This window comes from Bombyx mori, chromosome 11 (assembly GCF_030269925.1).
Source record: "Bombyx mori chromosome 11, ASM3026992v2".
Classification (NCBI taxonomy): Eukaryota; Metazoa; Arthropoda; class Insecta; order Lepidoptera; family Bombycidae; genus Bombyx; species Bombyx mori.
Window position 1 is genome coordinate 3,579,628 of NC_085117.1, and position 27,606 is coordinate 3,607,233.

At 38.2% G+C, this 27,606-nt stretch overlaps 1 protein-coding gene across 4 annotated transcripts; it reads left to right on the forward strand.

Annotated features, from left to right (window-relative positions):
- Positions 1-4,637: 4,637 nt before the first annotated feature.
- LOC101746790 (claspin) lies at positions 4,638-27,047 on the forward strand. 4 transcript variants are annotated; one of them, XM_021349884.3, is made up of 16 exons: positions 4,660-4,782; positions 5,885-5,980; positions 6,789-6,816; positions 7,820-7,846; positions 8,254-8,301; positions 9,496-9,540; positions 9,763-9,807; positions 11,070-11,090; positions 11,603-11,668; positions 12,540-12,716; positions 15,105-15,158; positions 16,641-16,691; positions 17,573-17,617; positions 19,295-19,315; positions 20,456-20,500; positions 21,309-27,047. In XM_021349884.3, exons 1-16 carry the CDS (start codon positions 4,747-4,749, stop codon positions 26,432-26,434), a joined length of 5,931 nt encoding a protein of 1,976 aa, XP_021205559.2. In that variant the 5' UTR covers positions 4,660-4,746; the 3' UTR covers positions 26,435-27,047. The 4 variants fall into 4 exon arrangements, with proteins under 4 accessions (XP_062526990.1, XP_021205559.2, XP_062526991.1 ...); XM_062671007.1 differs by lacking the exon at positions 19,295-19,315 and having other exon boundaries at positions 20,435-20,500; positions 21,309-21,842; positions 21,999-27,047; XM_062671008.1 differs by lacking the exon at positions 19,295-19,315 and having other exon boundaries at positions 20,435-20,500; positions 21,309-21,686; positions 21,999-27,047.
- The last annotated feature ends 559 nt before the right edge of the window (positions 27,048-27,606 follow it).

Sequence of the window (27,606 nt, forward strand, 5' to 3'; positions counted from 1 at the left end):
TCAACTAATTTAGTTCAAATTTATTAAAATTTATTTTCTATTTTTGAGTTAGATTTTCTATAAAAGCGTATTTCGTTAGTTTTTTTAAACTATAAATTATTTGTTTAACAATTCAGTGGATTCGTATAATGAAATGTGTCAAGACCCTAAAACTGTAACTAGGGTGATTACTGGTAGTAGGGCGTCTCCTGATCCCACACGGGTAGGGACCGCCACCCTGTTTACGTCTGCAGCGAAGCTGTAAAAAGCTCGAAGGGTACGGTAGCCGTTGGATTGCAGAACTGAAACTTAAAACTACATTAGCTTACACTTATGGAAGGACCGCGGGTTCGTATGCCCAGTGATAACACGAAACGTGAGCGAACGCGAAAAATAAACACTTGCTTATTACAATTAATGTTATGTAGGTGTGTGTGTGTGTTTGTATTTCTCACATCTGATTTTGTACGAAACAACATGACGCACGACATTATTGGATACATTAAATTTATTGTAAACTAAATATTGATTTACTTTGATTGTTTAAATGTGAACATACAATATTTTGTTTGTACGTAAAATGCTACTAAAATTTCATGTACAGGGTGTTTGAGAAACAGGTATATTAGATTAGAACTAATGGTCCCTCTGTAGTCGAAATTCGACTATAATTAATTGAAATTATAAATAACGTTGAACATTAATAAGGTTCTATTGTCAAAGACTTTTATTTTTATTTTTTATTGCTTAGATGGTTGGACGAGCTCACAGCCCACCTGGTGTTAAATGGTTACTGGAGCCCATAGACATCTACAACGTAAATGCGCCACCCACCTTGAGATATAAGTTGTAAGGTCTCAGTATAGTTACAACGGCTGCCCCACCCTTCAAGCCGAAACGCATTACTGCTTCACGGCAGAAATAGGCAGGGCGGTGGTACCTACCCGCGCAGACTCACAACAGGTCCTACCACCAGTAATTACGCAAATTATAATTTTGCGGGTTTCACTTTTACTACACGATGTTATTCCTTCACCGTGGAAGTCAATCGTGAACATTTGTTGAGTACGTATTTCATTAGAAAAATTGGTACCCGCCTGCGGGATTCGAACATCGGTGCATCGCTTCAACACGAATGCTCCGGACGTCTTATCTTTTAGGCCACGACGATTTCTAAAATCATACATAAAGATTCACAGATTTCGCCAAGACTACACTACTCGTATAGACAAATATTAATAAAGATAAGCAATATTAATCTATTCTTAATTTGACCACAGACTTTAATGCAATGACAAAAGTTTGACAGTAAATAAAGGATATATAAATGTGTGTGTGTCAGGTAGATGGTAGAGTGTGTAATGCTTTTTTTTTGAATTAATGTATTCTTAATGCATAATTAAAAAAAAAATATTATCATTCTGCACTCCTTCTCTATATTCTCTATAAGTGTAGGAAAGGGGATGGCCCATAATTTTAGGCCCAAAGCGGACAATAGATTATAGAAAAAATATTTAGTGCATTAATTTTGTCATAAATAAATATGCATTTACTTTCTTGCAAATAAGCGCCACTATAGTTTACAATAAGTAGTTTAAAAAAAGTAACTCTATTGAAAAAACAAGGATTTTTATTTTTGCGGGAAAAATATTGCCAGCTTCAAATCCTTTTACGTATGAAGTAAATATTTTGAGTATATAAATAAAACATATAAATAAATCATTTTAAGTATTATCATTAATCAAACGATTTTAATGGATTTTATGCACATAAAATAACATCGAAGACATACCCATTGGACTTTAACTTGTAACTATACTTGAGACTTTAGAACTTATATCTCAAGGTGGGTGGCGCATTTACGTTGTAGATGTATGTGGGCTCGAGTAACCACTTAGCAACACCAGGGTGGCTGTGAGCTCGCCCACCCATCTAAGCAATAAAAAAAACTTTACTAGTATTGTTATTTAAATATGTACAACTAAAACAAAAACATAAAAAATAATGTGTACTCGTAAAAAAAAGATTAAGATATAAATCAATTATCGGTTATTTAAAAAAATAATCGATATATGAATTTCATGTAATTATTTTTCTTTATACTGACAACACTGAATTTAATCTGACTGACTGACACTTCGCTTGCTGCTTGTGGTGTTGTGCTTGCGTACAAAATGGATGTGTTTTGATTTTTCTTCGATTTATTTTACTTTTATCAATAACGTTTCATACTACGACTAAAAAACATTGTGTGAATTGTGGTTTTACCCTAACCGAGATTTAAAACCGTGTATATGCTCTCCTTTGCTATTTTTAGATGATACTAATTGTGTATGAAGATGAAGAAAATATAGATATTTAAAGAATTAAGTGTGTTTTTATACCCTATTGGATAAAAATACATTAGGAACATCTTAAACATTAAGAAAAGAAAAGTTCTTGAAGTATCTCACAATCCGACACTTATTTATATAGAAAATTAACCTCAAAACGAGTTTTTATTTTTATTATATTTTTTATAATAGTGGCGTCAATTTCAATATATTTTTTAGATATCCAATACATTTAAGAATTTGAATCAGTACATTTTTATAGTAATATTTGATGTCCATCTTGGGCCTAGCACACTATGGAGAGTGGGCAATCCCCTTTCATATTCCTCCGTCCGCGCAATTTGCGTAAAAAGGGGTACAAAGTTTTTGCTTCACGTATTAATATATAGATAAACTAGAAGATATCATCTTTCCGTTTAATGAATTGGAATTTGTATATGAATAGCAGAATGTTCGAGAACGACGGACGTAAATTAAACTTGTTTGGAACCTCTGGGTCTGCGGAGGGACTTCGGTTCCCTCTGCATTTTGTACCGTGTGAGGTGCTCTGAGGAATTGTTCGAGATGATACCATCTCGTTTTTACCGTCTCACCGCCCCCCACCGGAGTACAGTGCATCCATACTAACTGGAGCCACTGCGGTCATTCACAGTGCTTTTTCAGAGGTCTTTTTTGCCACGTACCATCCGGCTATAGAATGAGCTCCCTTCCACGATGTTTCACGAGCGCTATGATATGTCCTCCTTCAAGCGAAGCTTTTGGAGAGTATTAAGCGGTAGGCAGCAGCTTGGCTTTTCCCCTGGCATTGCTGGAGTCCATTGGCGACGGTAACCCCTCACCATCAGGTGGGCCGTATGCTGCTCGTCTGCCTACAGGGGCAATAAAAAAAACTCGTCACAAACTCGTAACTCGGTAGGTAACGTAAAGATCTTCCACCGAGCTGGTGAGATTGCTTGGTAGGCCGACGACGGTCCGCTTCTTTACATAATATTCCGAGGGGCGAAATACTATTTGGGTTAAGCGATATTTTTGCAACTTTACAGGTGAGCCATTTAAAGTTTGATATTTGGGAAAAATGTCATAACAACAAAAAAAAATCCTTCAACCGTTTCAATGGGGGTCTCAACTTCATTGAGGTTCAATTAAACACGTGGCTTGCTGACGTCATGCCACAGCAACTCCAGACCGGTCGGAGGCGATGAGGGTAACCAGTCTATTGTTTCGTTCATTCTCACCTTGGCGCCAGAAATAGACGGACGTTGTATATTCGCGTTGTTAATTATTATTAGCTACCCACATTTCGTCATTTTCATTTAAAATCATTAATTTTTGAGGATTGTTTCAGGCATCTGTCAAATATCTTATTTTTATATGATGGCTAGTCGCTATTGTTTTATTATTATTTATTTTTTTATTGCCTAGATGGGCGAGTTCACAGTCCACCTGGTGTTAAGTAGTTACCAGAGCCGATAAACATCTACAACGTAAATGCCGCCACCTACCTTGAGATATGAGTTGTAAGGTCTCACTTTTAACAGTACGACGGCTGCCCCGCCCTTCAAACCGAAAAGTATTACTGCTTCACGGCAGAAATAGGCAGGGTGGTGATACCTACCTGTGCGGACTCACAAGAGGTCCTACCACCAGTAATTACGCAAATTATAATTTTGCGGGTTTGATTTTTATTACACGATGTTATTCCTTCACCGTGGAAGTCAATCGTGAACATTTGTTGAGTACGTATTTCATTAGAAAAATTTGTACCCGCCTGGGATTCGAACACCGATGCATCGCTAGAAACAAATGCACCGGACGTCTTATCCTTTAGACCAAGATGGCTTCAAACCGCTTGGATGGTCGCGGGTACGCGCTCGATATGGACTGCGTATTATGGCGAACCTTGGACGGTGTCTATGTCCAGGGGCGAATATCGCCGGATTGATGATGGTACTGCTTGGTAAGGCATACCAATGTTAAGGTCCCACATGGACCAGACAGCAGACATATCGGGTCTTGAAAGCGGGTCATTTGAGTCTTCGAACTCCTTAAGATTATTGTTTGCTGTTCAGAGCTAACACTTACCGCCTGTTTGGCTATGAGCATTAAAAATTTAGGAGAATGTAATTTAATTTCTAATACCTAAAAAAACAATATCATCTATCATGTTAGTTAAATTAATAAAATTGATTTCTTTGTTACCTCCAAAAATTTTAACGTTTCTTATATTTACCCAGTTGCTCGTAATAACGTTGTTTGGTTTTCAAGATTCCATACATACATTATTGTTATTAAATTATATATTATAATACAAATATTTTTTGATTTAATTATTTTCGACGATTGTTCAGTATGTTAATTCAGTTTGAAAGGTTTTACGTATAAAAACGTACGAAGCGATCATGTCGAAATCATAACGAACTTCGGCGTTGTCGAAATGACTTTGATTAGGCTTTTCGTGTTAGCGGCACTGGTAAGAAGCTTTTTTATATTTGTTCAAAAACACAATGTCGCTTCTTTTTTTATTTTATTGCTTAGATGCATGGACGAGCTCACAGCCCACGTAGTGTTAAATGATTACTTAACACCAGGTGGTGTTAACCAGGATGTGGTGGTTTTAAATTTTATCTTCAAATTATCATGTGACATTTCTTAACTAGCCAATCTCGGGCTTGGGGATAGCCACAACTAAGCTTTAGTTATATTAATCTAATAATATATAATATTTCTTCCACTCAATTTCCAAACAGATTTAAATTTAATAGTTGTATAGCATTTTTTCCTTTTGTATTTTACCTTTTCAACGCGCTTTGATTAGTTTGGTACGTACATTTGTTTGTAGGTTTTTTGTTGTATGTAACGGAATCTTTGACCGTCATTTCCACCGACTTTAAGACGTCCAATTGACTTGAAAATTTGCATACGCGTCTAGAATTACGTTACGATGCAATAATTTTATAGCTTCGCTCTAATAAAGTCGTCGTGGCCTAAAGGATAAGACTTTTGGTGCATTCGTATCTTGCGATGCATCGGTGTTCGAATCCCGCTGGCGGGTACCGATTTTTCTAATGAAATACGTACTTAACAAATGTTTACGATGACTTCCACGGTGAAGGAGTAACATCGTGTAATAAAAATCAAACCCGCAAAATTATAATTTGCGTAATTACTGGTGGTAGCACTGGTGGAGCGGTGGTTAGGTACCACCGCTCTGCCTATTTCTGCCGTGAAGCAGAAATGCGTTTCAGTTTGAAGGGTGGGGCAGCCGTTGTAACCATACTGAGCCTTAGAACCTTAGAACTTATATCTTAAGGTGGGTGGGGCATTTACGTTGAAGATGTCTATGGGCTCCAGCAAACACTTAACACCAGGTGGGCTGTGAGCTCGTCCACCCATCAGAGCAATAAAAAAAAGGTGGAAAAGACTGCCCAAGACCGATGCAAATAAAATAATTTCATTCGAGTCCTACACCCCAGCAGAGGTAATAGGAAAGAAAGAAGAAGAATTAGAAGATACTTAATTTTGTTGTTTTTTTTTTTGTATAATTAAACTAAATGTTTCCTCTTTGTTCATAGCTTGTGGCAGTGACCGCAGGGCCTATGCCGCATCTGAAGGTTCACAAAACTGGACCCATTCAAGGTCACAGAAAATATCACGCTAAACACGGAAAGGTAAGCTAATAGACAGACAGACAACTTTCACCTATTATTAGTATTATGGAAAGGTTTCTTTTTCTCGAAATTTCGGTAATTAATGGGTAAACCACGGGCCTAGTGGAGTTCACCTTGGGGATTTTCATCCTTCATGAATTTAGGCAGTGGAGTACGTATTTGGGAAGGATGCCGGTATTGGAGGGCACTAGAGGCACAATGGACACTCAGTGCATAGATAATACACATAAGTTAGTTAGATAAGCAACTCAAGCACTCAACAAAAATGTTTTCGGGCGTCGGCCACTAGATGGCTTCGCTTCGATTAGTTTCTCATTGCTCCTGTAGATGGCAGTAACATATTACCTATCCTTTAATTAATTTTTAATGAAGGATTTTGTAAATTTTCAGAAACCACAAATTGATAAAATTTAATCAATTTGTCTATAACAAATAAAGACTATAATTAAATAGGTACCTTAACTTTAACAACATAAAAGTTTAGGGGAATCCGTTATAAGATGTCGCTAGTTTCCATAAAAGAATTGTTTGTCAGTGTTTTTTTATATTTGCTTAGTGCGAGTTTTTTAACTAGGACCTTATTGTCACATACTCAATTCTCTCAGATTGAGCCCGTGAGCTCACCTATCGGTCAGCGCGTAACTGAAATAGCCCCTTAGGCTACCAACGATTAGCTAGGAGAAAAAAATAGCTGTATATACATATTTACATTAGACATCTCGCGATGTGCTGAAGAGGTATGAACGAAGTAAAACCTTGCATAAGTATCCAAGTACCCAAGCATGATACAAGATTTGTTTGTTTCCAGACAAACAGCGGACCTCTCGATTCTCTGAGTGAGTACTAATTGAATTACTTTAATAGGATAATAAGTAGCTTGATTTACTAAGTGACTTATATGCAAGTCGCAAATTATTTCTTGAAATAGTCGGCGTATGGTGGGTAGTCGTGAAAAAAGATTGAGCACGAAACGACGACAATCCCTAAACTTAGGCCAACCAGACGAGATAATAAACGTAAACAAGCGGACCGTTACTGAGTTACATTGCGATAGCGAGGGATTATTATCTCTGTCCTTATCACTCGTACGCGCAGTTATGGCGTCAGTTGGTCGACAACAGCTATCGTTGTGTGTTTCGTGGTACAGGAAAGCACTGAGTACCGCAGTTGTCAACATTTGGTCCGCCATTTTGTGAACAAGTTCATTCCTGTTTGAATTGTGTGGATCATGTTATAAAAGTCGAGGACAATTTTTATAGCAATATTGACAACATGATTGATAATACAATAGATAGTTTTATCATAAACACAGCTGACTCGGACTCTTCCGACGAATCATCTTTGTCTAGTACAGATGACAGCGATTAAAATTCGAACTTTGTAATAATTTATTTAAATAAAAATGTTTTTTACTCCTGAAACTTTGTTTACATTTTTTATCTCGTCTGGTTGGCCTTACTTTAGTTAAGCAATGAATGTGCTTCGGTTTAACCCGAGCGATGACACCTCGACTCTGCCGAAGGATACCGCCCGAAGCGAGCCGATGGTTCACGAGCAGTTGCGGCTCATATTCACTAGGTGGCGCGCTTTCGCTTAATACGTAAAGGAAAAACTTTGTAACCTTTTTTACGAGCATTGCGCTGACGGAGGACTGAGTATGATATATTTACCATACTTTTAAAGAACTAGCCGTACTCGCCCAAATTACAACTAGTAAACTGAAGCCTACGAATTATTATAATATATCATGCGTGGATGAACGCCTCCTACAAAGAAATCCATTTACCTCTACCATTAGCTGTTTAATTAATTATAAATAATTGCATTTCTCATTTTCAGTTTTCTTCTCGAAAGGCCTGAACAAAAGTAAGTTGAGCAAAATTCGTTCTTAGTACGTATTGTTTATGTTTGAATGTGATTTGCGATCGAACAAAAATTACTTTACTTTTTTTGACTTGATAAAGTCTTTTAAATCGATAAGCACCGACTGCACACACGAAAAAGTTTCACGTTCCACTTGAGCCTGAGCGTGCAAGCGAGAGCGCGGAACAAGCGATAGAGAGGCACGATCGGCCTAAGCGTTAATTTATTGAAAACATTGTAATTTTCAATTAACTGGTTTTTCCTATTGTACAAAATAATGATAATTCAATTCAATGCATAAAAGTATGCAATTTTTAATCAAACGTTTCTTTAAGACGTTATCACGTAAAACTATCGTCCGTAAACCGAATTTACAGACAAACAATTTTATTTTAATTTTTCTTCTACAGAGAAATGCGGTGCCTCCGTTGATGTATTCTTAGATATATCGAAGCGCAGTGAGTAAATTACTTGACTTGAATAAATGTAAATGTAGGGAGCGAAGCGTTAATATACCTCCTCGCGTCGTTTCCTCACTGCTGAGGGTCGTGACCATCATATTTTGACAGGATTCTACTTCTTGCATTGTCCCTCCAGCGCCTCCGATCATTGGCCGGATGAAGGGCTTCGTGGAATGGGATCCCTAGTGTGATGCGGATTTGACCGAACCACCTTGTCGGACTGCGGTCTCTTTCCCTCGATCTTCCCTGTCACAAACAGTCTCTTTAGGCTATTAGGCGTTTTCCGAGAAATATGACTGAAGTACACAAGTGCGCGGCGAAGGCGAGGGAGCGAAGCCTTAATATAAGTGGTTTCATATTTCGCGAACCGCGGCGGTAGTGTGGTGGTCACTCGAGGCCGTTGACCTCATCTGTCATTTTTGTATTCCATTGCGTGAAATATTTCAACATTAGTTTCAATTGTGGTAAGGCGGGCGTCTTGTGAGTCGACTGGTAGGCACCACAATCCTACCTATTTTCCTGCCTGCTGTAATAAGTTCCGGCTTGAAAGGTGGGTTAGTCGTGATACTATGAGACCAATTATTTGGCTAAGGCCATTTGAGTTTGCGATACCAAATATAATGAAATAACACAAAATTTACTTTGATTTTTAAACGTTTGATTCTATCTCTAGTACAACGGCTGCCCCGGCCTTCAGAGCAATGGCGGATCCAGGGGAGGGGGGGGGTCATGGGGGTCATGACCACCCCCTAAGCTGGTTCCAGGACTTAGGTGGACCACTAATTGAATATAATGATTTTATTTATATATTTTGTCACCATAAAGATTTTATGTAACTACATACCTTCAATATTTAATTCATTTAATATAATATAATAACTTTGTATAATGGCAAACGTTTGGGAACGAACGCATCTTAATTTGACTATGTGACCCCCTCCTGGTGCCAAAGCTGGATCCGCCCTTGTTTCAGAGCGGTTTACTATTTGACGACACAAGACGGCCTAAATAATAATTAATAATATAATATTATGTTGACTTTTCCGTTCTTTTTAGAATAGATTTTTAAGTTTTTCTTTTTTCTTTAGAACACTTCGGTTTAACATCCTTCTGTTAATCGAACGACATGATTTTTTATGAGAACTCTGGTTATTTATTAAATGTTTTTACAGTTTTTTCTTTGTTTTACAGAGCACGCCAAAAATTGGGATGAAGCGCTTGACGTGACTTTCGGAAGTAATTATACATTTATTTTTGACTTAACATAATTTATTAATAATTAACGGTAGGCAGCGGCTTGGCTCTGCCCCTGGTATTGCTGCGAAGTCCATGGCGCAACGGTAACCACGCACTGGGCCGTATGCCTACAAGGACAATAAAAAAATAAAAAAATTGATCATCATGTCTATAGAGCGAGAGCGGAGAGAAAAAATAAAAATAAACCTCTTTTTTTTTCAGCTGTCAAAGGCATTTCTGGAATCCTCGATGGCTGGATACCCGGATGTAAGTGAGCGTAATCTATTTATTAATTTTCCATGGATTTATGATTGGAATTTTTATTGTCAACAATCAGACAACGATACCCAGTTCACGTTGTGATGTCTCTGAGGGAAACTTGGAAAAAAAAAGGAATCATTTTATTAAATTTCAATGTAATTTATTACAATTTCAGATAGATCAACTTCGTTTCGTTCGTATAATCCAGTTTCACATAGCATTAGTATTTATATTAATTAATCAAAAATCGGCCAAAAGACAAGAACCGAGGTATACAAAAAAAAACAAAATGTGTGCAATTCACACGTGGTAGAAGTGAAACCTTCCAAAATTAAAATACAATTATCCTAAACGTCTTAAGTATATGTAAAATTTTGTCATTAGTAAATAATTGTAAGGTAGCGCCCTCTGTGAATTGATATTTTAATTTCACGTATAATCCTAAATTAAAATTCACTACAAGAGCTTTCATACACACGTTAGTATTAAAAAATCTCACAGATGGCGCTGTATTAAATAGTATGTATATTTCTGTCTCATTCTTTGCTGGCTTCACATTTTTGTATTTGTGTCTCTTACCTGTCGTTTTTTCCGTTGCATCCGGTTTGAAATCACAACGATTCTAAAGAAGTTTTCACTTCAAAAAAAACATTGTATCTGTGTTTGCTTATGGGAACTTATTTGTATACTGGTATAAGTATGGCAATTGGCTACATGCAACGACATTGTTGCCAGTTTATAAAGATCTTCAATTATTATCTTCTGTTATTTAAAGAATGTTATCGAACGAAACGAGATGAAGTTGATTCATTTAGGACTATAATCGATTGCGATGAAGTGAAATGAGACGATATTTAATAAAATTCAATGAAATTAGTCTGAGATTTTTGGTAAGAACCCGAAAAGCGACGTGAGGTGATATTGTTTTTATTTTCCCGCCCTTGTGCACTTTCATAGACGCTAAGCTGTTAATAAGCCACCGTTATTACACGTTTAAATTGGAAGAAACACTAAATTCACAAACGAGAAAAATTCGCTCAATTCGCTTTTCGCGTTTTCGCCAATGTATCCCTAGTCGTCGCTTTTCTGGGTTTGATCAAGTCACAGATAATGTAGTATCGACATTAATTTAACACATCCCTAGCACAGATAATATATTTCTACATAGTAGAGGCATCTTTTTTATAATCTGGAGGAAACTTTTGATAAACTATATACCAGTTCGCACTCCGAGATCGTAAATGATGTATCTTTTTGTTTTATTTCAGTTGGATCCAAATTCGGAAATCGTAAGTTTGCTTTTGTTTTTCATTAATTTTATTTGTTTCGTTAAACGCATTTTTTTTCTATACCATCGATGGTAGTTTAAAGGACTATTCCGGCTGAACTTACGGGCTCGCCCTAAGAAAATTTGCTAACATTGGCCCCTGAACGAAATCGCGATCCACTTCGGAATTCCGGCGAGAAAGTCAGTGTGCTGTGTCTAGTTGGTTCGCCCGTCGAACTATTGACAGATGACTGGTGATTTGGGAGTCTAAAAGGATCTTAAAGGACATATTCAGGACGAAGACGGCTTTGCGTTATCTCGACTATGAGTCATTAGTGTCTAGTAATATACAGTTTAAAAGGAAAATCTGATTGGCTATCCAAAAAAATTAATATTCAAACAGTATCGTAATGTACCAATCGCCTGTCACTAAAAAGCAATAAAAGACCTATGACGATTACGACTTAAGCTTATTTATACGGAAGTACGTAAATTAATAAAAAAAAATTAAGACTTTTCTTTTCTTCTTTCCAGTCTTTGTCGGAATTCTCAGAATTGCGATCTGCTCCAAGGAGAAGAAGCTAACAACATTATTGAGAGGTAATTTTTGATTATTATTTGTCACAATAAACGCCTCTTTCAAAACAGCTCTGTAAGTTTTCGCATCCTAAAAGATTCTTATCTTGGCCGATGTGAGCGATTGGACTGTGCCGATGTTCGAATTCCGATGACAGCTACCGACTGTTACAGCTAATGAAATACGTACTTAACAAATGTTCACGTTTGACATCCACGGTGAAAGAATAAAATCGTCTTATAAAAATCGGAACGGCATAATTTATTATTTACATTGTAAGTAATGGTTGGAGGTAGGTACCGCTAACCCGCTTAATTCGGTGTGAAGCCATTACGGCTTTGAATGACCCCGTCGTCTCACGAGTTTGGAATGTGGATCAATTGATGTACTATAAAACAGAGACTTAGACATCATGCTTTAAGAACGAATAGGAGCGTTCTCTGGGTGTTGTACCAATTTACTGAGATCCCAAAGCGGCTTATAATAATAATAATAATAATAATAACTGGGAATAACTCATGTATATAGAAAAGCAATAGGAAGGAATAACATCGTGTAATAGAAATTAAACCAGTCAAGTCAGTAATTACTGGTTGCGTAATTACAAACCTGTTCATCATACGAATGTTTGCCCAGTGTGAGAATCGAACCTACGACCCTTGGCGCAACAGGGATCGCTAACTACTACACCACTGAGTCAGTCATATAGTTGTGGTAGGTCGTATTGTTATCTCACACGATTGGCTAGGTACTTTGTGCTTTTAAAAACTACGGAATCTTTTAAAATCTTTATTTCATTTGTTATATTGGACTGCGGGACACGTGCATGTATAAGGTGTCGGTGAGAGCTTAATATTTGGAGCGATAATTCTAAGCTCTTAAAAACATTTACAGATAGCCCGAATATATGCCACCCCGAATTCGGAACTAAATGGGGCTGGTCGAAGCTAACCGGAAAGTTCGAGAGTTACAAGGAGATCATCAAGTTTTACAAACTAGAGAAGATTCGCGAAGAACTCGACACTTTGCTGAAAAGAAGCAAGGATGGAGAGAAGTGGGAGAAGACTGAAGGTTTGTGGTTTCGCATTCTGATGTTTATACAGCGGTGACAGATCCATTGCACCATAGGATCCATTTTGGTCATCCGGGCACTGGACACTGGAGAAAACCTTACCTTGAATCGACTATCAATTCTCAATCGAATAATATCAAGGGGTGTAAGGCCATTTAGTTAAAGCGATATTTTTACAACTTTACAGGAGAGCCATTTCAAATTTAAAATTTGGAAAAAATATCATAACAAAAAAACAAAATGTGTGCAATTCACACGTGGTAGAAGTGAAACCTTCCAAAATTAAAATACAATTATCCTAAACGTTTTAAGTATATGTAAAATTTTGTCATTAGTAAATAATTGTAAGGTAGCGCCCTCTGTGAATTGATATTTTAATTTCACGTATAATCTTAAATTAAAATTCACTACAAGAGCTTTCATACACACGTTAGTATTAAAAAATCTCACAGATGGCGCTGTATTAAATAGTATGTATATTTCTGTCTCATTCTTTGCTGGCTTCATCCTACACATTTTTGTATTTGTGTCTCTTACCTGTCGTGTTTTCCGTTGCATCCGGTTTGAAATCACAACGATTCTAAAGAAGTTTTCACTTCAAAAAAACTTCTTCAGCTTTTTGAAATAGGTTAACTTAAGTGAAGTTAAAAACATCGAATTGTTGATACTACTACCAAATAAAACAGTCCTTTAATCACAAAGATAAATAACGCGTATTAAACGAAATTCACCCCTCGATATTAAATGCGCTTAGTTTCTTTAGCAGATTTCCTAGTAATTTTTTTTTATTCCAATTGTGTTTGAAAGTCAACCTTATTGATTCTTGTCTTAGAGATTCAAAACTCGGAAAATTTACGTCCCTACAGCCTCTTTCAACCAATTCGGACGCCCGTGTGGCAATATCATCATGCCGAAAAAGGCATTTGCGCATACCAAATTCTCAAATTTCGCTAGAAGAAAGACACATCTATCTGCAAATAATGTCTCACAAACTCTGTAGTCGATTATTATTGAATGAAACATAAAACCGAGAATTCAATTCATTCTTGAATACGACGAACGTGTATTTCTTCAAACAAGAATCGTCTATCCTCTGTGCTTCTAGCGGTCTTGATAGCCATTAGCTAGGTTAACACTATTAATTGGGTGTATGCTAGATTCATTCGCGAAGCCGCTGCTCTTGAGTTGTTAGGTCTCCCTTGGAGGCGCTCGGGTAGCTGTTAGCGAATCCCATCCCTCCTGGCTGAGCCCTTGCTTGCCCACCTGTCCTGATGAAACTGTAAAGGCCTCTGCGAATACCTCAATCATAAAAAAAGGGTGTATACTTAATATATTTATGGTTTATCTCGCGTTTCCTATTGACATTATATTATTGTCAACTTTATGGTTTTCATGATCACGATCATGAAATAATAATAATGACAATTAAAAAACCCAAAGCCAAACCATAAAATAAAAACTGAATTGTGTCTACGTCATGCGAAAACCCATGAAAATCCTATTATTAATAATGATATTGAAATGGAAATCTACTTTAAGCCGCTTGGTACAGTCACGTCGGCGTATATTACCTTATCGTAAACCTTGTGATCTGGGCTAGTATGATACATGTCTTATATTTTTTGTGTCACTCCCCTGCTCACGGAGTATAAGCTGTAACTGATGTTTTAACTGTAAATGATGTAACTGTGAAAGCGATCGATGAGGAATCCAATATGCATAGGCGTGTATCGCCCCAAGTAGACGAAAGTAAAACACAAAGTAGGTATTACCCGAAGAAGACGTTTAAAATTGGTTCGATGATTGTCGAGACGAGAAACTCAACGTAAAATTATTATTCTCCTTTGATGGAAGTGGAAAACCTTATATAAATATTAATACGTGAAGCAAAAACTTTGTATCCCTTTTTACGAAAATTGCGCGGACGGAGGAGTATGAAATTTTCCACACTTATAGAAAGTATAGGATAGAAGTGCAATGCTAATATTTTATTTAAATAATGCATAAAAGATACATTAAATCAATAAAGAAAACATCACACACACTACATACCATGCATTTGACGCACACACGCATGCATACTATTTATTGTCAAACTTTTGTTCTTGACGTCTGTTGTCAAATTGAGAATAGATTAAATATTGTTTGTCTTTATTAATATTTTTTTATAGTGTAGCCCGAAATTTGTGATTATAGAAGTATAAAATACAATCATAATAGTGTACAAACTTACTATACAATTCCAATTAATTATAGTCGAATTTCGACTACTGCGGGACCTCAAGTTTTGTTTAAATTCTTTACCCACCCAAACATACTGATCGTCAAGATAGGTAACCTAAAATTTGAGAGATTTTTGTAACTTAATTTCGTTATTTTTATTACAGGGTCATCGAAATTCATTATAACGACTGTACGAAGTCTAATAGAATTGCTGGAACGTAAGTTTTATATTTAGTTACATTTATCTAGCGTCATTTAATATTCCCAAAAATTTAGTCAGACGGAAGGGACTTAAGATAATCATGAACGGAGCTAAGAAATGAACGTCTTTTAAAATGCACGTAATGTGTGTGTTGAAATACTATCCAATATCGGGGTCAACGCTCCTACAGTACAGTATGACAAAGCTTTAGCTACCCTCACTGTTCATTGCAGCTTCATCTAATATGAATACTAAATGAATATTGATTTCTGTATAGCGTTGTTTAAATTTTATTGTAATGCTAATGAAAAATAAAATGGTGCGGATATTTAAAGCTGTCGTGATTGTTTTGAGTGTTCCATCAAGTTCTAAAACACTCCTAAATTACTTTCACGGTGAGGGAAGCATAAAATAAAAAAGACAGATAACATCTGTTAATTCGCGTTGTTATTAGAGTTATATGTATAATCCGTACTGCCCAAATTGCTCAATTGTTTCAAGGAATACAGTCAAACCTGGGTAAGTGAGAAAGCTCTATAAGTGAGAATAATAGCCAGGACCCGTCATTTTAAGCTCCCAAAACCTCTATTAGCGAGAAACAGAAACCTCTGTAAGAGAGAGTTGTTTTTCCCTCATGGACCTCCGTAAGTGAGACTGCTACTTATCTTTACCTTTGTAAGCGACAGTCGAGCTTTATTTATTTATATTAACAGACAAAGCACTGACCTGGAAAGTGTCTGGTAAAAGGAAGAGAGGCCGCCCCAGAACAACTTGGCGTCGCTCGGTGGAGCAGGAGCTAAGGGTCTTGGGCATGACGTGGGAGGAGCTAGAACAGACTGCCCAAGACCGATACAAATGGAAAAATTTGATTCGAGCCCTACACCCCAGCAGAGGGTAATAGGAAAGCATGATGATGAACAGACAAAACAAATTACAAATTTAACATCTGCTATTTTATGACTCATTCTTAACTTTCGTGGAACTTCCTACCATTGTTTTTGTATTGTTTTCTCGTCAATATTGAACCTATTCTGTTTCGTGGAACTAAATAACGTTGTTATTTTATAGCATTCTTTTCGAATGGACACGTGTGTCTGTGTACCGTCCTGTTTGTCGGACTTACTCAGTTTATCGTTAATCAATTGCGAAAGAAAGTTCTGTTCTGCAATGATACATGAGTCAAAACGGAAAATTAAAGTACTGTCATTAGGTAATAAACTTAAAATAGTGAATGCGTTTGAATCCGGAAAATCGCGAAATGAAATTCCGAGGGTGCATTATCGAGAAACTCGAGTTAGTGAGAAACCTCTATAAGCGAGAATGAGATTGTGCTCCCTTGAACTTTCGCTTATCCAGGTTTGACTATATAATATTTAATATATTTAACACTTCTACATCGTAACTCAAAGTGCGATTGCCATTGATTCCGTTAACTAAATGACACTAGGCCGTGAGCTAATACGTGAATCTAACACGAAAACCTATCTTTATTTCACAGGAGAACCGTCGAAATGGGATAAGAACTTCCTGCAAGTGATATTCGTGAAACGTAAGCTTCTTTTCTTTTTTAGTATTTTCTTTAATACTTACTGGAAAAGTACCTTTAATTTCTGGTCGTAAATTTTAAAATCGGGGCGGCTCAATGGATAAGACGTCCGATGTAATCGTATCGAGCGATACAGCTGGGCCAGTTTTCGAATCCGGCAGGTAAGGACCGACGGCTCTAATGAAATACGTACTTATAAAATGCTCACGAATGGTTTCCACGATGGAGGAGAGCCGCTGAGTTTCTCGCCGGATCTTCTTAGTGGGTGGCGATGTCGATCCAGTGCCGATCGGTAGATTGAGCCAAGCACTGCTCTTTCTAGGGCTATTGTAATGTAGGTACAATTATCTCGCCTATTTATGCCGTGAAGTAGTAATGAGTTTTTTTTTTATAGCTTAGTTGGATGCACGAGCTTCACAGCCCACCCGGTGCCAAGCGGCTACCGGAGCCCATAGACATATACAACGTAAATGCGCCACCCACCTTGAGATATAAGTTCTAAGGTCTCAAGTACAGTTACAACGGCGGCCCTACCCTTCAAACCGAAACGCTGCTTCACGACCTCACCACCAGTAATTACGCAAATTATAATTTTTCGGGTTTCGATTTTTATTACACGATGTTATTCCTTCACCGTGGAAGTCAATCGTGAACATTTGTTGAGTACGTATTTCATTAGAAAAATTGGTACCCGCCTGCGGGATTCGAACACCGGTGCATCGCTTCAACACGAATGCACCGGACGTCTTATCTTTTAGGCCACGACGACTACACTATAATAGAACTGAGACTTCTGTCGCAGTATTTACGTTGTTGATGGCCATGGGCTTTTCCGTAACCACATAACTAAAATGCATATTATTGAAAACATTTTCCCTGTTTAGTGTTCACGATCATGGGCGCTCTTGGAAACAGTTATCATCCGAAATGTGAGTATCTATGTGTTTTTAATGACTTTTAAGCAATAATGATGTCGATACTTCGTTTTCCCGTGAAATAAAAACAAACATACAAAGAAACTTTCAAATTTATAATATCATCGTAGGTGACAATACATTCAACTAGAATTTCACATTACATTCAACTAAATATAAGAAAAAGTAAATCCAGTCTTCAATCTAACCAATCACACATGGACTCTATGGTATATAATCAATCTTAAGACCCGTGGTCCACTGCTTAGTGCGAGTTTTTAACGTTCTCGATAGCGTAAAAGTTAACTCAAATTTGTATGGAGTTGGAACAGCGCCCCTAGCGGCAAACGCAGGCAAACGTTCCAAACTCCATACAAAATTGAGTTGACTTTTACGCTATCGAGTACGTTAAAAACTCGCACTAAGCACACAGGTGGTATCGACACATTTTCTCAGTAAAACAATCCCTGAAATACAAATGTTCACATCTCGCCATGAACACAACTAAAAAGCATACTTATTTATTTATTTTCATACACCTCTATTTTATGGAAGGTTCGCGTTCTACAGACCTATTTCTGTAATCACTTAGTTACAAATGTTCGCATCTCGCGATGATCACTACAAATGTTTATAGCTAAGTCAAAACTTTAATTATAATTAAGGTAGTGACAACTTTGCGTGTTCTGTTTTAGACAAAGATATTTGTTTTAAATTTTCTTTTCGTCCCCACTGCAATATATTGTATTTTATGATAAAAAGAATTCGTCTGGATATAAAGTTTCTCGAGTGACCAATGCTAACCATTTGACACCCATGTCACTTACCGGTGCCCAGGGATGCGGTGCATTCAATGAATTATGTCATCGTAAATTAACCCTCAGACACAGCCCACTGAGTTTCTCGCCGGATCTTCTCAGTGGATCGCGTTTCCGATCCGGTGGTAAATTTTGCGAAGCACGGCTCTTGATAGGGTCAGTATTAGCATCACTCCGGTTTGAGCCCCGTGAGCTCACCTTCTAGTTGCCTTTCTGTTACTAAGGCGCCGGATTATCTAGCAGACACTGGGAAAGACGAATGCGAAGATACGAACCAGAATCAAACTATTTCTAAGACTAAAGACTAAAGCATACATTAAAAACAAAAGTTAGGCAATCCGGGCGCTTAATAACAGAAGTCTACATAATTAGATCAGTGCGCCACGTAGGGCACCGGTGACCTAGACGGCAAAGCTTAAAGGGTTAACTGAGACGCAGCGTGGGTAGACCTCCCAAGGTGGGCCGTAATCAGTTCACAGACCATCAGATCCTATTCACATATAAATTCACATATATATTCATTCGCACATTCACATATTATAATTCAATATTATTTTTAATACGCTTTTATCAGCTTCAGACGTATGTATGTTAGTATGTAGGATGTTTGTAACGGAATCTTTGAACATGATTTTGACCCCCTTCAAAACGTCGGATTAACTCGCAATTTGGTATACTTATTAAGGACCGATGGTAACTCGATATTAAAAAAAACACGCTTTTTTACAATAAAATATTTTTTTCTTACACTATTTTTAATACAAATTTATTAAAATTTATTTTCTATTTTTTACTTGGATTTTCTATAAAAGCGTTTTTTTTTTTTTTTTAAGCTATTATTTTTTATTAATACACTTCTCGTTTCTATTTTTAGTCGGAGGTTATATTGTTGACGGTGAGTCTTTTATCTAATAATGAAACCTTTTTCAAACAAACTTTTATTTTAGTCAAAATATCCCAATCGAAAAAGAGCGTTTACTTTTCGCTCTGAACCAATTTGTGCTTGCGTGAGCAACAAATTTGTTTTGCACCTTGTTCACGAATTTACCGATTACCGTCCTCGCCGAAGCCGTCGCTTGCGACGAAGGGCTCGACGAGTAAATTAACCCATAGAGGCCATAGACACAGCCCACTGAGTGTCTCGCCGGATCTACTCAGTGTCGCGTTTCCGATCCGGTGGTAGATTCTGCGTAGCACTGCTCTTGCTAGGGACAGTGTTAGCAACACACCTGAGGGTTTGAGCCCCGTGAGCTCACCTACACATCAAGGAGATCCTGTACTATCCTTTCAAGGCTATCAGCATAGGTAGGAAAAAAAAGAATAATTCTTGGGACGATGCTTCAGTTGTTTTATGGACGCTCACGTCTAGCGATTAATTCGAATCGTTCAAACGGATACGAATTGATAATTGATGAGGAACGAGCGGTGAACGATTCGAATAGATTCGTGAACGAGATCCGTGCACAGTGAATACTAGGACTCATGAGCTGCACACACACGGACGGCTTCGAACGGCGAAGGTATCGCCTGACGTCAGCGTATGTGCTGCTCGTTTCCGTCTTCCTTACGTGACACGTAAAAGATATGTCATTGTTTGACATTTCATGATCGATCCCGCGAGTCTGCGTGAACGAAGCCTGGAGGATTTTTTTTAAACAGTTTTATCATTACGTTTTTCTTATCTATAGATTTTCTCTTTGTCATAGCTAAAATTGCTTATTTTGCTATTTTTAGTAACAAGGTATTCTATGTCTTATAAAAATAAAGCTTTTTACGTGATAACCTCTTATAAATCAATGAACAACGGCTGCACGCACGAAAAAGTGTCACGTTCCGCCTGAGCCCGAGCGTGCAAGCGAGAGCGCGGAACAAGCGATAGAGAGGCACGATCGGCCCAAGCGTTGGCCTGTGACACATTTTTCTCTCTTCTCGCGTGACGGCAGAACTAGCAGTTCGAATAGTTCTGCTACTGACGTTATCACGTAAAGCTATCGGCTGTAAATCGACTTTACAGACAACCAATTTTTTTTAATAGGATTTGCTGAATACTTAGAAGACGTGGACACTAAATACGAATTAGGTAAGTTACTTTATAATTGTTTCGTTAGTTAGATGCGAATAAAGTCCTAATGCTGGTGAGCTGTCACCATGGATGTCAGTAAGACCAGAGTTACAGGCGAGCAGCAGTTGCCGGTCGGCTCTTCTCGTGTCTCGTTTGAAGGAGCACACGTTATAGCCTCCGGATAATATTGTGGGAGGGGGAAGTATAGTCGGAAGCCGGAGGGTATGTAGCAAAAATACCTCTGGAAGCAAACCGCGGACGCACACCCCGATTTTAGGTAGCAGGGGTGATGGTGGCGAGGTTATCATTTCATTCCCTGTAGAACATTTTATTATCTTCTGTAGACCTATAAGTTCCAAACGAATCGTGAGAGCGTCGTTGATAATTCGATGATCCTATTCTGTTTGGAGTCGAATGGGACAAGCTGTAATTTGGGTAGCTTAGCACCAGGACTTGGAAGATTAGCCTCAGAATTTGGAGCAGTACTCAATGCAGCTCAATTCGCTTTAGCATAACATTGTTATCGCGACAGCGCTCGTATTACATAATAACTCGTATTTTTATCGTATCCATACCGAGCCAGCCATACGTAACTTACGTTTCAAATGGCCAGCATTGAAAAGTATGACTTCATAGGTGAAGTAGGTAGACTTCATTTTTTAACTAAGGCGAACCGATCCTAGAGTACAAAATTGACATTAGTCGCTTAGCGAAAGCGAGATTTAATTGGCAAAGACACTAATCTTAAAGTAAAACGCGCCAACGTACAAGAGGCAGTGTCTGTTCTTAGATTGCAAGAATTAAAATTCATAATACGTTCTTACAGGTTTCATACAGAAAATCAAAGAGATCAAACAACGAATAACTGTCTGCAATAGGCACACTCTCAACGAGACTTTGAACAAATCTAAGGACACTGATTTCGAAAAAGAATATAAAACTGATGATGACGTTAATAATGAAGGCGATGAGCAGGGAACTAAGGATAAAGACTACAAACCTGCGAAACCAAATGAACCTAAGAAAAACGAAAACGACGATGACCCATCCTCTAACGGAGGGAAAGGAGGCGAACCCTCTACTAATGAGAGTAAAGAACATAAAAACGGCAAACCTGAAGGTTCAAGAAAACCAGAACGTCCTGGGAAACCAGAGGGATCTAAGAAAACCGGAAACGATAATGACGATGACACAGACTTCAAAGGTAAGAAAGTGACTGAAGATAGAGGGGAATCCTCTACTGATAAAATTAAAGATAAAAAGGACAAGTCTGAAGGTTCAAAAAAACCAGAACGTCCTGGGAAACCAGAGAAATCTAAGAAAACCGGAAACGATAATGACGATGAGACAGACTCCAAAAGTAAGAAAGTAACTGAAGATAGAGGCGAATCCTCTACTGATAAAATTAAAGAAAAAAAGGACAAGCCTGAAGGTTCAAGAAAACCGGAACGTCCTGGGAAACCAGAGGGATCTAAGAAAACCGGAAACGATAATGACGATGAGACAGACTTCAAAGGTAAGAAAGTAACTGAAGATAGAGGCGAATCCTCTACTGATAAAATTAAAGATAAAAAGGACAAGCCTGAAGGTTCAAGAAAACCGGAACGTCCTGGGAAACCAGAGGGATCTAAGAAAACCGGAAACGATAATGACGATGAGACAGACTCCAAAGGTAAAAAAGTAACTGAAGATAGAGGCGAATCCTCTACTGATAAAATTAAAGATAAAAAGGACAAGCCTGAAGGCTCAAGAAAACCGGAACGTCCTGGGAAACCAGAGGGATCTAAGAAAACCGGAAACGATAATGACGATGAGACAGACTCCAAATGTAAGAAAGTAACTGAAGATAGAGGCGAATCCTCTACTGATAAAATTAAAGATAAAAAGGACAAGCCTGAAGGTTCAAGAAAACCAGAACGTCCTGGGAAACCAGAGGGATCTAAGAAAACCGGAAACGATAATGACGATGAGACAGACTCCAAAGGTAAGAAAGCAACTGAAGATAGAGGCGAATCCTCTACTGATAAAATTAAAGATAAAAAGGACAAGCCTGAAGGTTCAAGAAAACCGGAACGTCCTGGGAAACCAGAGGGATCTAAGAAAACCGGAAACGATAATGACGATGAGACAGACTCCAAAGGTAAGAAAGTAACTGAAGATAGAGGCGAATCCTCTACTGATAAAATTAAAGATAAAAAGGACAAGCCTGAAGATTCAAGAAAACCGGAACGTCCTGGGAAACCAGAGGGATCTAAGAAAACCGGAAACGATAATGACGATGAGACAGACTCCAAAGGTAAGAAAGTAACTGAAGATAGAGGCGAATCCTCTACTGATAAAATTAAAGATAAAAAGGACAAGCCTGAAGGTTCAAGAAAACCGGAACGTCCTGGGAAACCAGAGGGATCTAAGAAAACCGGAAACGATAATGACGATGAGACAGACTCCAAAGGTAAGAAAGTAACTGAAGATAGAGGCGAATCCTCTACTGATAAAATTAAAGATAAAAAGGACAAGCCTGAAGGTTCAAGAAAACCGGAACGTCCTGGGAAACCAGAGGGATCTAAGAAAACTGGAAACGATAATGACGATGAGACAGACTCCAAAGGTAAGAAAGTAACTGAAGATAGAGGCGAATCCTCTACTGATAAAATTAAAGATAAAAAGGACAAGCCTGAAGGTTCAAGAAAACCGGAACGTCCTGGGAAACCAGAGGGATCTAAGAAAACCGGAAACGATAATGACGATGAGACAGACTCCAAAGGTAAGAAAGTAACTGAAGATAGAGGCGAATCCTCTACTGATAAAATTAAAGATAAAAAGGACAAGCCTGAAGGTTCAAGAAAACCGGAACGTCCTGGGAAACCAGAGGGATCTAAGAAAACCGGAAACGATAATGACGATGAGACAGACTCCAAAGGTAAGAAAGTAACTGAAGATAGAGGCGAATCCTCTACTGATAAAATTAAAGATAAAAAGGACAAGCCTGAAGGTTCAAGAAAACCGGAACATCCTGGGAAACCAGAGGGATCTAAGAAAACCGGAAACGATAATGACGATGAGACAGACTCCAAAGGTAAGAAAGTAACTGAAGATAGAGGCGAATCCTCTACTGATAAAATTAAAGATAAAAAGGACAAGCCTGAAGGTTCAAGAAAACCGGAACGTCCTGGGAAACCAGAGGGATCTAAGAAAACCGGAAACGATAATGACGATGAGACAGACTCCAAAGGTAAGAAAGTAACTGAAGATAGAGGCGAATCCTCTACTGATAAAATTAAAAATAAAAAGGACAAGCCTGAAGGTTCAAGAAAACCGGAACGTCCTGGGAAACCAGAGGGATCTAAGAAAACCGGAAACGATAATGACGATGAGACAGACTCCAAAGGTAAGAAAGTAACTGAAGATAGAGGCGAATCCTCTACTGATAAAATTAAAGATAAAAAGGACAAGCCTGAAGGTTCAAGAAAACCGGAACGTCCTGGGAAACCAGAGGGATCTAAGAAAACCGGAAACGATAATGACGATGAGACAGACTCCAAAGGTAAAAAAGTAACTGAAGATAGAGGCGAATCCTCTACTGATAAAATTAAAGATAAAAAGGACAAGCCTGAAGGCTCAAGAAAACCGGAACGTCCTGGGAAACCAGAGGGATCTAAGAAAACCGGAAACGATAATGACGATGAGACAGACTCCAAATGTAAGAAAGTAACTGAAGATAGAGGCGAATCCTCTACTGATAAAATTAAAGATAAAAAGGACAAGCCTGAAGGTTCAAGAAAACCAGAACGTCCTGGGAAACCAGAGGGATCTAAGAAAACCGGAAACGATAATGACGATGAGACAGACTCCAAAGGTAAGAAAGCAACTGAAGATAGAGGCGAATCCTCTACTGATAAAATTAAAGATAAAAAGGACAAGCCTGAAGGTTCAAGAAAACCGGAACGTCCTGGGAAACCAGAGGGATCTAAGAAAACCGGAAACGATAATGACGATGAGACAGACTCCAAAGGTAAGAAAGTAACTGAAGATAGAGGCGAATCCTCTACTGATAAAATTAAAGATAAAAAGGACAAGCCTGAAGATTCAAGAAAACCGGAACGTCCTGGGAAACCAGAGGGATCTAAGAAAACCGGAAACGATAATGACGATGAGACAGACTCCAAAGGTAAGAAAGTAACTGAAGATAGAGGCGAATCCTCTACTGATAAAATTAAAGATAAAAAGGACAAGCCTGAAGGTTCAAGAAAACCGGAACGTCCTGGGAAACCAGAGGGATCTAAGAAAACCGGAAACGATAATGACGATGAGACAGACTCCAAAGGTAAGAAAGTAACTGAAGATAGAGGCGAATCCTCTACTGATAAAATTAAAGATAAAAAGGACAAGCCTGAAGGTTCAAGAAAACCGGAACGTCCTGGGAAACCAGAGGGATCTAAGAAAACTGGAAACGATAATGACGATGAGACAGACTCCAAAGGTAAGAAAGTAACTGAAGATAGAGGCGAATCCTCTACTGATAAAATTAAAGATAAAAAGGACAAGCCTGAAGGTTCAAGAAAACCGGAACGTCCTGGGAAACCAGAGGGATCTAAGAAAACCGGAAACGATAATGACGATGAGACAGACTCCAAAGGTAAGAAAGTAACTGAAGATAGAGGCGAATCCTCTACTGATAAAATTAAAGATAAAAAGGACAAGCCTGAAGGTTCAAGAAAACCGGAACGTCCTGGGAAACCAGAGGGATCTAAGAAAACCGGAAACGATAATGACGATGAGACAGACTCCAAAGGTAAGAAAGTAACTGAAGATAGAGGCGAATCCTCTACTGATAAAATTAAAGATAAAAAGGACAAGCCTGAAGGTTCAAGAAAACCGGAACATCCTGGGAAACCAGAGGGATCTAAGAAAACCGGAAACGATAATGACGATGAGACAGACTCCAAAGGTAAGAAAGTAACTGAAGATAGAGGCGAATCCTCTACTGATAAAATTAAAGATAAAAAGGACAAGCCTGAAGGTTCAAGAAAACCGGAACGTCCTGGGAAACCAGAGGGATCTAAGAAAACCGGAAACGATAATGACGATGAGACAGACTCCAAAGGTAAGAAAGTAACTGAAGATAGAGGCGAATCCTCTACTGATAAAATTAAAAATAAAAAGGACAAGCCTGAAGGTTCAAGAAAACCGGAACGTCCTGGGAAACCAGAGGGATCTAAGAAAACCGGAAACGATAATGACGATGAGACAGACTCCAAAGGTAAGAAAGTAACTGAAGATAGAGGCGAATCCTCTACTGATAAAATTAAAGATAAAAAGGACAAGCCTGAAGGTTCAAGAAAACCGGAACGTCCTGGGAAACCAGAGGGATCTAAGAAAACCGGAAACGATAATGACGATGAGACAGACTCCAAAGGTAAGAAAGTAACTGAAGATAGAGGCGAATCTTTTAATAGTAACACATCAGAAGGTGCTGAACGTGGAACTCCTTGCAAAAATAAAGGAAATAGTGATGGAAAATCTAGAAGCACTGATAATAGTGGAACTCAGTCTCAGGAGAAAAAGAAAAAGTCGCACGGATCTAAAAAGATAATCAATAACAACCAGTCCGAATCCAAAGATTTCCAAAGATACAGTGAACTCAAGCGATCGCAATATAGTGAAAACGACGAAAACCTCTCAAACAATCAGAACGATAATGAAAATGGTAACACTGTACGATCCTCTGAGAGCGCGTACCAATTTAATCAACAGGAATCAAAGAAATCTAGCCAGAGATCTTTCAGAAGTTTTCAATCAAATAGTGAAAATAACGATCCCAATGAATCTACCAAGGAAATCAGCTCTAGCCAGTCCTCATCGGAGAGCGCTTCATCGTCTCGGAGCAGTTATCATTCTAGCAGCATGCAAAGAAACCAAAAGACATCGTTTGATGATGATCAAAATGAATAGACAAATAAAATATATTTAGAACCAGAATGGATATTACCGGGATACACTTTTCATATCTAGCTACAAGAGAGCTTAACAGCAGTAAATTTAGAAATGAAGAATTGGCGAACACTACTGTGGTTGCAGATATATTAAGAAAATCCAATTAGAATTCGATTATTAATAGCATCTATCAAATCGATACCGAAAACATTATGTTTTTCAAAAACTCTTCCATAATATTTACAATATATTATGCCATTCCAAACAAAAAACAAACTATTAATACGAATCAAGGTTCAATGAATAGGTTATTTTCAAAGTAACCTGTTTCTGAGGCTTTATATAAAAAGTCAAAGATGCATAGAAATATGTGAGCTCGCCAATGTCGAATATACGGTCTCACGTGCACAAGCTAATAATTAAAGTAGTGTTCGCTTTAAAAAATATAATGTATAGTATTTCAAAGGTATTTCCTGCAAGGATTAGATCGGTTGACAATGACCACAGGCGATTAAGTTAAAATGGACAAAGAGATTTTAGAATAAGAAAATTGTTTGAAGCATTTAGAAAAGCGGCCGACAAGCCCCAAAAAAAATTTATGTGAATTAACAAATAAAGCATTTGAAATTTGTTTACTTGTGTTTCTTTGTTTGTTTTAACAACATTACGGAATCCTTTTCATTCCAAAATTTCTGCTCATCCGTATGCTCCTATACATAAATAGGTACAATAAAAAGTGACCCATTCGAAGTCGGTAGGCAGCGACATCGGGGCTTCATAAGTGCAAAAAGTCGAGTTCGCACGTGTAGGTATCACACAGATACCATTATGCCTATTTCTGCCATTAAATAGTTATCAGACACAGCCCACTGATTTTCTCTTCGGATCTTCTCAGTGGGTAGCGCTTCCGATTCTGCGAAGAACTGCTCTTGCTGGGGCTAGTGGTAGCAAAGGTCAGGTTAGGGTCCCGTGAGCTCACCTACTCGCCGGGTGAATCTGCTGTGACCCCTCAAGGTCACTAGAATAGTTAAAAAAAGGGAGCCAAAAGAGAGCCCCACCTCGATACATACACTACTTCAATGAAGCAATGCGACGTGATAATCGGCTCACGCAGGAGCCACTCAGTGTCGACGCCCTGGACACACTCTTACGAATTCACCCGATCCACTGACACAGCAATTACACGTCTG